General features: G+C 35.5%; 1 protein-coding gene across 1 annotated transcript in view; it reads left to right on the top strand.

Annotated features, from left to right (window-relative positions):
* CNBD1 (cyclic nucleotide binding domain containing 1) overlaps nt 1-12940 on the top strand; it is a 501194-nt gene that overhangs the window by 384983 nt on the left and 103271 nt on the right. Inside the window, exon 12 of the mRNA XM_027560651.1 lies at nt 2238-2488. Within this exon, the coding sequence (XP_027416452.1) occupies nt 2238-2488 (251 nt within the window). The remainder of the gene's footprint in view (nt 1-2237; nt 2489-12940) is intronic.

The following is a 12940-nucleotide window of genomic DNA, read 5'->3' as shown; positions in this document are numbered from 1 at the left end:
ATTTATTATTTGTCTTGTGAAACAGCTGTTCAATTTTTTTAACTAATTTTCATTGCATTTATTTTCTTCTTGTTACTGAGCTATAATATGTAAAATAAATTGTAAGTTATGTTGAGTTGTAAGACTTAGAAATGACCTAGAAGCACATTAAAAGATTCTTGACATTATTTATCAAAGAAATGCAGATTAAAACCACAACAAAGTACTTTTATAAGCATATCAGATTGGTTAAACTATACTAACATATGACCCAGTAATCCCACTCTAAATATTTACTCAAGAGAAATAAAATATACATTTACCAAAAGTCTTACGTGAATCATCACATGTCAAAAATAAGTAATAATGTAAATGTCCATTGACAGTGAAATGAAGAGAAACATTGTGGTGTTTACCTTCATTGGAATATCATGCCTCAACCAAAAGAAGCTCTGATGCACACAAGAATATGGATGGATCTGGAACCATTAGGTTGGGCAAAAAAGTGAAACTCAGAAGAATACATTCTGTATGATGTCAATTTTATGAAGTTCTAGAATAGGCAAGTTCTAGTTCAAACCGGATTTAGAAAAGGCAGAGGAATCAGAGATCAAATTGCCAACATCCATTGGATCATAGAAAAAACAAGGGGATTCCAGAAAAATCATCTACTTCTGCTTCACTGACTACGCTAAAGCTTTTGACTGTGTCGATCACAACAAACTGTGCAAAATTCTTAAATAGATGGGAATATCAGACCACCTTACTGGCCTGAGAAACCTGTTTGTAGATCAAGAAGCAACAGTTAGAACTGGACATGGAACAATGGACTGGTTCAAAATTGGGAAAGGAGTACATCAAGTACATCAAGGTGTATATTGTCACCCTGCTTATTTAACTTATATGCAGAGTACATCATGTGAAATGCTGAGATGAAGCAAAGCTGGAAACAAGATTTCCAGGAGAAATTTCAATAACTTCAGCTATGCAGATGACACAATCCTTATGGCAGAAAGCAAAAAAGGAATTAAAGAATCTCTTGATGAAGGTGAAAGAGGAGAGTGAAAACCTGGCTTAAAACCGAACATTCAAAAAAGATCATGGCATCCAGTCCCATCACTTCATGGCAAATAGATGGGCAAACAATAGAAACAATGATGGACTTTATTGTCTTGGGCTCCAAAATTACTGCAGACAGTGACTGCAGCCATGAAATTAAAAAAACACTTGGTCCTTGAAAGAAAAGCTATGACCAAAGTAGACAACATATTAAAAAGCAGAGACATTACTTTGCTGACAAAAGTCCATCTAGTCAAGGCTATGGTTTTTCCAGTAGATGCATGGATGTGAGAGTTGGACTATAAAGAAAGCTGAGTGCTGAAGAATTCATGCTTTTGAACTGTGGTGTTGGAGAAGACTCTTGAGAGTTCCTTGGACAGCAAGGAGATCCAACCAGTCAATCCTAAAGGAAATCCGTCCTGAATTCATTGAAATGATGGATGCTGAAGCTGAAGCTCCAATACTTTGGCCACCTGATTTGAAGAATTGACAGATTGGAAAAGACCCTGATTCTGGGAAAAATTGAAGGTGGGAGGAAAAGGGGGTGAGAGAGGATGAGATGGTTGCATCACCGACTCAATGGACATGAGTTTGAGCAAACTCCGGGAGTTGGTGATGGACAGGGACGCCTGGCGTGCTGCAGTTCACAGGGTTGCAAAGAGTTGGACATGACTGAGTGATTGAACTGAGCAGAACTGATAATCAGCAGATAGGATGAATTGTAATAATCTTTTTTTTAATATTTTATTTTTTAATTAGAGGGTAATTACAATATTGTGATGGTTTTTGACATACATTAAGCCTGGCATACTGCAGTCCACGGGGTCTCAAAGAGTTACCTCATACAAACCACGTATACTAAGTTATGGTTGCTAAATGGTGTCCTAGGATGTTGAAAAATGGAATTAGTTCAAGGTTTCAGAAACATCTTGGTGGATTAAAACATTTAATTTGTAGATCACTAAACTATGATGCTTTCAATTATTTTATATATGCTGAAATTCTCTTATCAATCTATTTTCTATTTTTCTAATAAAATTTAAGTATATGTATAAATAAGTGTCCTCTTGATTTGCATGAAAATGCTAATTTAAATACCATATACCCAAAATATTTATGAACAGTACATTTCTGGTGGTAATAATATTTATCCATTATGTGAAAGTGATTTCATTAAACATTATCTGTATCTATTACAGAAAAAAATTCAGAAACTTGTTTATATGGGTAGACTTAGCGAGAAGGAGTCTTTTGGTGAGATAAGTGTTCTTCTTCAAGTTCCTTTCACCTGCACAATAGTTACTGGAAAAGACGTTGAGATGGCAATTATTGAAGATAAGGACCTACATGGTAAATACATAAATGCCTTTTATTTCAACTATTCTGCCATTGTATTTGATAAGTTTTTTATAAGAGTAGTTGTATTTTATAGACAAATTAGTATACTCAGGTAAGTATGGGTGTATGTGTGTTATTTACAGAGAAAACATACTTATATATAATCTCATTTATAACTTCATAGTTTATCTGCATTAATTGCGCTACTTTTAGAATATATTAGCAATATTTTATGGAGAAGGAAATGGCAACCCACTCCAGTCTTCTTGCCTGGAGAACCCCAGGGATGGGGGAGCCTGGTGGGCTGCCATCTATGGGGTCGCACAGAGTTGGACACGACTGAAGCGACTTAGCAGCAGCAGCAATATTTTAAAAGACTTGAATCGTAAATTACTAAAATCTCTTTGTTAATTCCCTCTATCATTAATGGCAACATTTCTTCCCTTTCTAGATTTTTTAAAATTACTGTTTCTTTGTTTCTTGTTCATGTCAATTTTGTACTATCATCCAATATATAATCTAGATCAAGTGTATATAAAAATCCGTGGCTTGCAGTATTTAAACTTTTATCTTAAATTTAATTTAAAAAAATTTTATTGGTATATAGCTGATTCACAATGTAGTGCTAGTTTGAGGTGTACAACACAGCAAAGTGAGTCAGTTATACATGTACACACACCCACTCTTTTCTTTTCCTTTTTAGATTCTTTTCCCATATAGGCCATTACAGAGTATTGCATAGAGCTCCTTGTGCTATACAACAGTTCCTTATCATTTGTCTATTTTATTACTATATACCGGTGTGTATGTCAGTTCTAATCTCCCAGTTTTCCTTCTTTATTCCTTAAAGAAGTTATAAAGAAGTTATCCTTCTTTACTCCCTGGTAACCAAAAGTTTTTACATTTGTGACCATACTTCTGTTTTGTAAATAAGTTTATTTATATCACTTTAAGGACTTCCCTGGTGGCTCAGAGGTTAAAGCGTCTGCCTGCAATGTGGGAGACCTGGGTTCGATCCCTGGGTTGGGAAGATCCCCTGGAGAAGCAAATAGCAACCCACTCCAGTATTCTTGCCTGGAGAATCCCATGGACGGAGGAGCCTGGTGGTCTACAGTCCACAGGGTCGCAAAGAGTCGGACATGACTGAGCGACTTCATTCTCACTCTCACTCTCATATCACTTTTACTTAGATTCCACATTTAAGTAATATCATGTGATATTTATCTTTCTTTGTCTGATTTACTTCAATCAGTATGACAATATCTTAAGTCAATCCATGTTGCTGTAAATGGCAGAATTTTGTTCTTTTTTATGACTAATATTCCATTGTATATATGTACCACAACTTCTTTATCCATTCCTCTTTGGATGGACATTTAGGTTGATTCCATGATCTGGTTCTTGTAAATGGTGCTGCAGTGAACATTGCGGTGTATATATCCTTCTGAATTATGGTTTTCTTTGGCTATAGCCTTAGGAGTGAGATTGCTGGGTCATATAGTTATTTTAGTTTCAGTATTTTAGAAGACACACTATATTGTTCTCCTTAATGGCTGTACATTCCCACCAACAGTGTGGGAAGTTTCCCTTTTCTCTACACACTCTCCAGATTTTATTATTTATACACTTTTTTTGATGATGGCCAATCTGACCATGTGAGGTGATATGTTACTATAGTTTATATTTCTCTAATAATTAGTGATGCTAAAATTTTAGAATAATCACCCAGTCATGTGTGATTGACCCTCTAAATACTATAAATATTCAAGTAGGATATGCACTTGAATTTGAAATATAAATGATAACATTGATTAAAAGATCTAGAAACATAGAAATAAACATAGGTGAGAAATTTACTTTCAGTTCAGTTCAGTTCAGTTCAGTTGCTCAGTCGTGTCTGACTCTTTGCAACCCCATGAATCGCAGCACGCCAGGCCTCCCTGTCCATCACCAACTCTTGGAGTTCACTCAAACTCACGTCCATCGAGTCAGTGATGCCATCCAGCCATCTCATCCTCTGTCGTCCCCTTCTCCTCCTGCCCCCAATCCCTCCCAGCATCAGGGTCTTTTCCAATGAGTCAACTCTTTGCATGAGAGATTTACTTTAAATAAGCTCAATTAGAAATTTTTCATATTATTTATATATGATTTGGCTGAATTCTCTTTTCTGAATTTCAAGGTTTTTTTTAAATGTTTCTTAGAGAATATGTATCCTCTACCTTTATAACTCTGGTTTTGTTTAGCTTCAAATTCATGTGTCAACTTTTAGTAGGTATCCGTTTGAAATTGCATTGACTACTTCTTTCCTTCTATGACATTCACTACCAAACCTCTCAAGGTACATGTCACTTAAGAATGTGTACTAACTTCTAATTATATTTACAATAGTCTCACTTGACATAGGCTAGATTTTTCTTTTCATGTACCAATGATATTAACTGATGCAAGTTAAATACACTTTGGACTCTTTTGCTTAAAGTAACATATCACACATGAAAGCCCTTCTTTCAAGCATGTATCAGAATCATCTTTGTCATCTGGCAAACTAAAATTCAAATAGATGTCATAGTTTAAGTTTTATTTGTGTTTTTGTGAGTATTCATATTTTTAAATTCCATGTATTTGTTCATTTGGAACTGATGTTATAAACCTACTGACGTGTTGGGTGACTAATTAAACATTTAGTTTTCCAATAATGCATTTTACAATTCCTCTCCAAATTTACTGTATTTAACAATCTTTAATAGATTGCAACATAATCCACATATGAGAAGAAAACATTATCTCATGGATATAGTTCACACTCTATTTACTCCCATATAAATTATGGTAAAGAACCAATATCACTTAAATGATCCAGTTTATTAACGATATTTAGTAAATACCTAAAGGAAGCAGTGCAGTCACTATATTTTTACTAGTAAGTAAAACAGAGGAGAAGGCAATGGCACCCCACTCCAGTACTCTTGCCTGGAAAACCCCATGGACAGAGAAGCCTGGTAGGCTGCAGTCCATGGGGTCGCTAAGAGTCGGACACGACTGAGAGACTTCACTCTCACTTTTCACTGCCATGCATTGGGGTAGGAAATGGCAACCCACTCCATTGTTTTTGCCTGGAGAATCCCAGGGACAGGGGAGCCTGGTGGGCTGCCGTCTATGGGGTCACACAGAGTCGGACACAACTGAAGTGACTTAGCAGCAGCAGCAAAACAGAATTCAAGAAACATAAAAGAGTGCATAAATGCTAAATATTATATATGGAGAATTATATATATAAATATATATAATCATAGAGGAAATGTTCAGTAATTAATTGGACATTATTTAAAAGGACTTAAAGTATTTTTTTTTTTTCATTTAGATTGTTAACTTTTGGAAAATAGCAAATAACTTGTTTTGTAATCTATGTACATTCTTCTCAGATGTTACCTTAAGTGTCTTAAAAAACTAAGAACAAGATTATTAAGTTTAAGCAGTATAAGTATTTTCTTAATATAATGACACTGGGAATTTAGCTTATCTGATTACTATTTTTATTAAGGTAAAATATATCTTTGCCCAGATGCAGAATTTATACCTCAAAGTCATTTAGATTAAAATTATACATACTAACTACCTTAATTTTATTGATATCTGAAATTCTCATCATACCATTAAAACAAGTGTACTACTTTTGTAATGAGAAATAATTGCTTTCATATAAAAAATGGATTGCCACTGTTATTAATTATATCTCATTCGACCATGAATAACTGAAAAACTAGGAGACAGCTATGGATTTAAATGGGCTTTTTCTAAAAGGAAAATTCCAATTTCAAGGTGTCATCAGTACACACTATCTGAACGTTTTTGTTTGTTTTTTTATTAGGAAGAATATCAAAAGACTTTTATCTCTGATAATAATTATTTTAATCAAAAACCTAGGAAACCAGGTTTTTTTATTTTACCACAGATAGGTCTTTTAGATGTTTTAGAAGCAATGAATGTATTCTTATTGAAAAGATCTCCATCCCAACACCCTCGGTATTTCTCCTCTCTGCTGAGAAACGTTATATCCGGGTGTCTCCTTGGTAACAAAGTTAACCAGAAAAGCTTAGGCTCTTGATGATTTGCTACCGTCACTATGCTTTCCTTTCCTGTTTGTTTTTTGTTTCTGTTTGATGATAAAATTGTTGTATAAATATACATTTCCCAGTTAAAAATAAGGTATGACACAATAATTTTTGTCTTGAAATCCTTTTTACTCATTACTAATAATGTCAATAAAGAAACATAAATTAATTTGAGGTTAATTTTTATTTTATTTTGGACAAAGTTTTGTGTGAAAATAATGTATTTCATGTAACTTTCTCAGAAACTAATGTAGTAAAACTTCATTCAGTTCATTAGGAATTTCATAAACATATTGAAGAAAAATATATTGTTAACGATAAAACCATTCAAATATTTTAAACATTTTGCGGACATGTAGAAGTAGTTCACAGTTGGGAAATTAAGTTTATTTTATGAAATATCACATATCTTATACATTATATATATGAATAAATGATAGCATTAATCAGAAAACAAGGTTGACCTTGGAATTTTAATTATTTATATTAGCTATTGATAATTTTTGTAAAGTTTATGTTTATTTTGCATAAAGAAGTCAATGTTTTGCTTGGGTATTTTCAATAATTTGTTTCATAAACAAAATATTAAACCATTTCAGTTTATGGTTTTGGGGATGACAGAGTTGACTTAAGTCTGTTTTAAGAAAAGAAGCAGAAAGATCTATAACACTCTATTCTCAATTTTAGACTTGCTGATGCTCTACTTTATAATACACATTAAGCTACTTGTTCTACTCAATGCTGTTCTATCATAAATGTAATCCTTGATGAATTATGCAGTCAGTGATCCAAAGGGTCTGTGTTTGCATTGTTCTTCCATGTCTCTCCACAGGAAGGGATACTTGTAAGTAGGATTATTTGCTATTGGTGAAAATGATCTTACACAATTTGGGCACATTTAGTTTAAAAAATTTAACTATAACCATTTTGCATTCTCCTTGCATAAAGAATTAAAATGTTACCCTGGGTTTTTGGGTGCTTCTATTAAAATATAACCACAAACTACTGTATACACCAAAGAAATAACTGGTTTATTGAACAAGTTCAACTTTGCATTCACAAAGCAATTGTGCAATGTCTTCCACATTCTTTGATATTTTTTCAGTGAGAGGAGTTTTCCGGCTGCCCTTTAAAAACAAGTCTAATGATTTCATGAATACTCTTAAGTCATAAAATACGCTAAAATTTATTTTGGTTTCCAAATATTCTCAACTGAGTTATTAATGCATCTAACTTGATAAGAAACATGTATCCAAATTCGATGCAGTGTTGATTGGCTGCTACATCCTTGTTCCGTGTTTTCTTGCTGCTTGTCAGCTGGGGAATCCTTCTTAGCCACTAGAGGCTGCCCCATTCACAAGCCCTCTCCATTTCAGCAATGAAAAACTCCCATCTGATCTCTCACACTGAGTCATTCAAATTTCTTTTCTCTACCAACTGCTTTTAAACAGCTCATGCTGTGGGTGATCTTGTTAGGTTCATCCAGATAAGCTCTCTAGAAGAAGATCAACTTGTTAGTAGTCTTACTTTTTTCTGTGAAATCTCTCTAATTTATAATATAACATAATAATGGAAGTCATACCGTAATCATGAAGTGCACATTAGAATACTGCTACCACATTGCTGGGGGCATAATTACCTATATAAAAACCACTTCATTAATTTTCTCATTTGATGAAGACAGTATACTATGGTGAGAATATCATGAGTGTTTCAGATAAAATTTCAGTGTGCTAATTTATAGTCTATCATCTTCTGTGGGGCTTCTCTGATGGCTCAAATGGTAAATAATCTGCCTGCAATGAGAAAGACCTGGGTTTGACCCCTGGGTTGGGAGGATCCCCTGGAGGAGGGCATGGCAACCCAGTCCAGTATTCTTGCTGGAGAATTCCATGGATGGAGGAGCCTGGTGGGCTACAGTCCACGGAGTCCATGGGGTCATAAAGAGTTGGGCATGACTTAACAACTAAAGACATTATCTTCTGTGAATTGTGGTTGTAAGAAATTACCCACCCCTAGATTCCAATGTTTTAATGGTAAAACTTGGTATAACAATAATTACTTTCTAGAAATATCCTGACCCAAATGAAAGCACTTAGAAAAGCATCAGATACACATTCAGACTTGCATAGTCATATTTGGAAATTTTACAAAAATCTGCATATTGGGTAATCAAAATAGCTAACATTAATGATTCTTTACTGAATTAAATTGCTTTATTTGCATTATCTCATTATGACAGTCCTTTGAGTTAAGCTTATTAAACAAATTTTACAAAAGAGGAAACTAATGCTTATAAAGCAGAAGACACTTGACAAATAAACAGGAATTTGCAGTGATGGAGCCGGAATTCAGGCCCAATTCTGTACAAAGCCCATGCTCTTAACTATGCTTCTCACTTTATAGAGGGGAAATTGGAAATTTAGAAAAAGTGAAATATTTAACTGAGGACATTTGTCTAACGTGTCAGAACACATCTTGGAAACCAACTTTCAAGGCTCACAGTTATATAATACTAAGCATTGGTATGCCAAAGCCTTTGACTGTGTGGATCACAATAAACTGTGAAAAATCCTGAAAGAGATGGGAATACCAGACCACCTGACCTGCCTCTTGAGAAACCTGTATGCAGGTCAGGAAGCAACAGTTAGAACTGGACATGGAACAACAGACTGGTTCCAAATCGGGAAAGGAGTACATCAAGGCTGTATATTGTCACCCTGCTTATTTAACTTATATGCAGAATACATCATGAGAAATGCTGGGCTGGAACAAGCACAAGCTGGAATCAAGATTGCCGGGAGAAATATCAATAACCTCAGATATGCAGAAGACCCCACCCTTATGGCAGAAAGTGAAGAGGAACTAAAAAGCCTCTTGATGAAAGTGAAAGGGGAGAGTGAAAAAGTTGGCTTAAAGCTCAACATTCAGAAAACTAAGATCATGGCATCTGGTCCCATCACTTCATGGGAAATAGATGGGGAAACAGTGGAAACAGTATCAGGCTTTATTTCTGGGGGCCCCAAAATCACTACAGATGGTGACTGCAGCCATGAAATTAAAAGACGCTTACTCCTTGGAAGAAAAGTTATGACCAACCAAGATAGCATATTGAAGAGCAAAGACATTACTTTGCCAACAAAGGTCCGTCTAGTCAAGGCTATGGTTTTTCCTGTGGTCATGTATGGATGTGAGAGTTGGGCTGTGAAGAAAGCTGAGCACCGAAGAATTAATGGTTTTGAACTGTGGTGTTGGAGAAGACTCTTGAGAGTCCCTTGGACTGCAAGGAGATACAACCAGTCCATTCTGAAGGAGATCAGCCCTGGGATTTCTTTGGAAGGAATGATGCTAAAGCTGAAACTCCAATACTTTGGCCACCTCATGCAAAGAGTTGACTCATTGGAAAAGACTCTGATGCTGGGAGGGATTGGGGGCAGGAGGAAAAGGGGACGACAGAGGATGAGATGGCTGGATGGCATCACTGACTCAATGGACGTGAGTCTGAGTGAACTCCAAGAGTTGGTGATGGACAGGGAGGCCTGGTGTGCTGCGATTCATGGGGTCGCAGAGTCGGACACGACTGAGTGACTGAACTGAACTGAACTGAGGCTAAAATAATGGTGAAAGTAGGCCTGTAGGCCATCTAAATGTCCCAGGAGAAAATGTTTTCTTGCCTTCTCCAGATTTTAGATATCTCTTTCAATCCTGGGTTTTTTCAATCTCTTCCTCCAAAGCCAGCAGTGGCCTACCTCTAAATCTTTCTCTGACTCTTACACTTTGCCTCATTCATCCACATATTTTTAATTATAGAATGAAATTTATATATTTATTTTTTAAAAAATATACACTGCTTAAGGATTGCAGTCTTATTTATAGCTATTACAAAATACTGGCTATATCCCCCATGTTGTACAGTGCCCCCTTGTAACCTATCTTATACCAACTCCGGGAGTTGGTGATGGACAGGGAGGCCCCGAGTGCTGCAGCCCATGGGGTCACAAACGACTGAGATACTCAACTGAACTGAACTGTACAAAGGTGAGTTTTAATAGCATAGCCTTTCTTGATTTGGATGATGAATTATAGTAGTATCATTTATTGATACTAAGAATTTTCCAAAATAAACTTCAGGAGATGTGTATATATACATATGTGTATATATATATAACAAATTTAAGCAAATCATAAAAATCCTATGTAAATAGTTCCAGGGCTTCCCAGGTGGCACTAGTGGTAAAGAGCCCTCCTGGCAATTCAGGAGACTTAAGAGACACAGTTCCCTCCATCTCTGAGTCAGGAAGATCCTCTGGATGAGGGCATGGCAACCTACTGCGGTAATCTTGCCTGGAGAACCCCATGGATAGAGGAGCCCGGTGGGCTACAGTCCATAGAGTCACAAAGAGTCAAACACCACTGAAGTGACTTCATATGCACACAAACAGTTATATGATTATATACAAAAGAATGGAGATATATCCACCAGGTTGTCAACTACTGTTGTCAGGATGTGGATTGAGTAGCATATTTGACTTTTGAAATTAAAAAAAAAAATCTATTAAGAATATTTTAAAGGCAAAAAGATAAACATTGAATAGATTATTTGATTCCCAATTTATGAATCTTCAAAAGTCTCATATTTTTCCAATTTATTTTAGTATTCAATTTTGTAAGATGTATTCATTTTTTAATGTGATTATATTATGAAGATACCAGTTACTTTAAAAATGATAATGGAATTCTCAACAGTTCATTTCAGTGGTTATCCCATCTGCCTCATATAAAGATAGCTGTTTCAGTCTACCTATTCATTAGACCCTTGACTTTATACCTAGTCTCATGCCCATTTGAGATATCTGTCAAAGGAGTTGAACCACACATTTTTAAAGTACTACCATATCCCTGGCACTTTGTTCGGTGCTCTAAAATTGTTTGCTATTTCCCTTTTAGAGAAAAAGAAGTAAGTTCCTTTATGTGTAACTTTTCATCATTATTACTATACTTATGAAAACAAAGAGTCAGCATTTAAAATAAGGTCTTCCTGACTCCCGATTCCTATACTGCTTCTCATACATTTATAATTCTGTTATTTTTCATACTATAATTTTAATGTATCCTCCTTTATGCACATTGAAACTTTTATACTGCAGGAATTCTTTGTGTTTTTTTTTAATTTTATTTTATTTTTAAACTTTACAATATTGTATTAGTTTTGCCAAATATCGAAATGAATCCCCCACAGGTATACCCGCGTTCCCCATCCTGAACCCACCTCCCTCCTCCCTCCCCTACCCTCCCTCTGGGTCATCCCAGTGCACCAGCCCCAACCATCTAGTACCGTGCATCAAACCTGGACTGGCAACTCGTTTCATACATGATATTATACATGTTTCAATGCTATTCTCCCAAATCTCCCCACCCTCTCCCTCTCCCACAGAGTCCATAAGACTGATCTATACATCGGTGTCTCTTTTGCTGTCTCGTACACAGGGTTATTGTTACCATCTTTATAAATTCCATATATATGTGTTAGTATACTGTATTGGTGTTTTTCTTTCTGGAACCTATTATACAGAGTGAAGTAAGCCAGGAATTCTTTGTTTTTGAGTGGCAGTTCACAAGTACAAAACTGACCTGCACTTAGAATTATGTCATCTTTATCAACATCACCAAATTCATACAAAAGAATAAATACTAGCAAATTATATTATCTTGGTTTTAAAGAAACACTATTCAATGTTAGAGAAGTGAGTGAAAGTGAAAGTCGCTCAGTTGTGTCCAACTCTTTGCAACCCCATGGACTATACAGTCCATGAAATTCTCCAGGCCAGAATACTGGAGGGGGTAGCCTTTCCCTTCTCCAGGGGATCTTCCCAACCCAGGGATGGAAGTCAGGTCTCCCACACTGCAGGCAGATTGTTTACCAGTGAGCCACAAGGCACGCCCAAGGTTAGAGAAGAAATGGGTAAAACAACCAGTTGAAAGCAGGGTTCTGTTAGACAATGAATCTTCCTAGTGGTACAATCCAAATCATGTGAAGTGAAAACATAGAATTGTGAAGACGTTTAATGCTCTTTGGCTTCTTAATATTCTTAGTATTCTTCTAGAATACTGTTTATGAGGTACCAACAATTCTTTGATTTTAAAACATAGTGATATAAATTTAACTGCTTGCTAAGACTGATGGTGATTATGAGACCTCAGTATTTTTGACTTGCTGAAAATTAGAGTCAAGGAAGGCTCATTCACATAGCTTTCAAATTCATTTGACATGTGTTTTAAAGTAGATGTACTGCTTGAATAATATAATAATATTAAAAGTAAGAGAGAGAAGTTTAATTATGTATTATCTGCATGTAACATTGTATAACAGAATCCTAATAGAATTGGCTATTTCATCTGTAGCCATTAAATAGTCTTAAAATATTTTGTTCATCTTTCAACAGATATTTATG

The sequence above is a fragment of the Bos indicus x Bos taurus genome, chromosome 14 (genome assembly GCF_003369695.1).
Source record: "Bos indicus x Bos taurus breed Angus x Brahman F1 hybrid chromosome 14, Bos_hybrid_MaternalHap_v2.0, whole genome shotgun sequence".
NCBI classification, from domain to species: Eukaryota; Metazoa; Chordata; class Mammalia; order Artiodactyla; family Bovidae; genus Bos; species Bos indicus x Bos taurus.
Note: the sequence above shows the minus strand (reverse complement) of the source record. Positions and strands in the feature narration are given on the sequence as shown.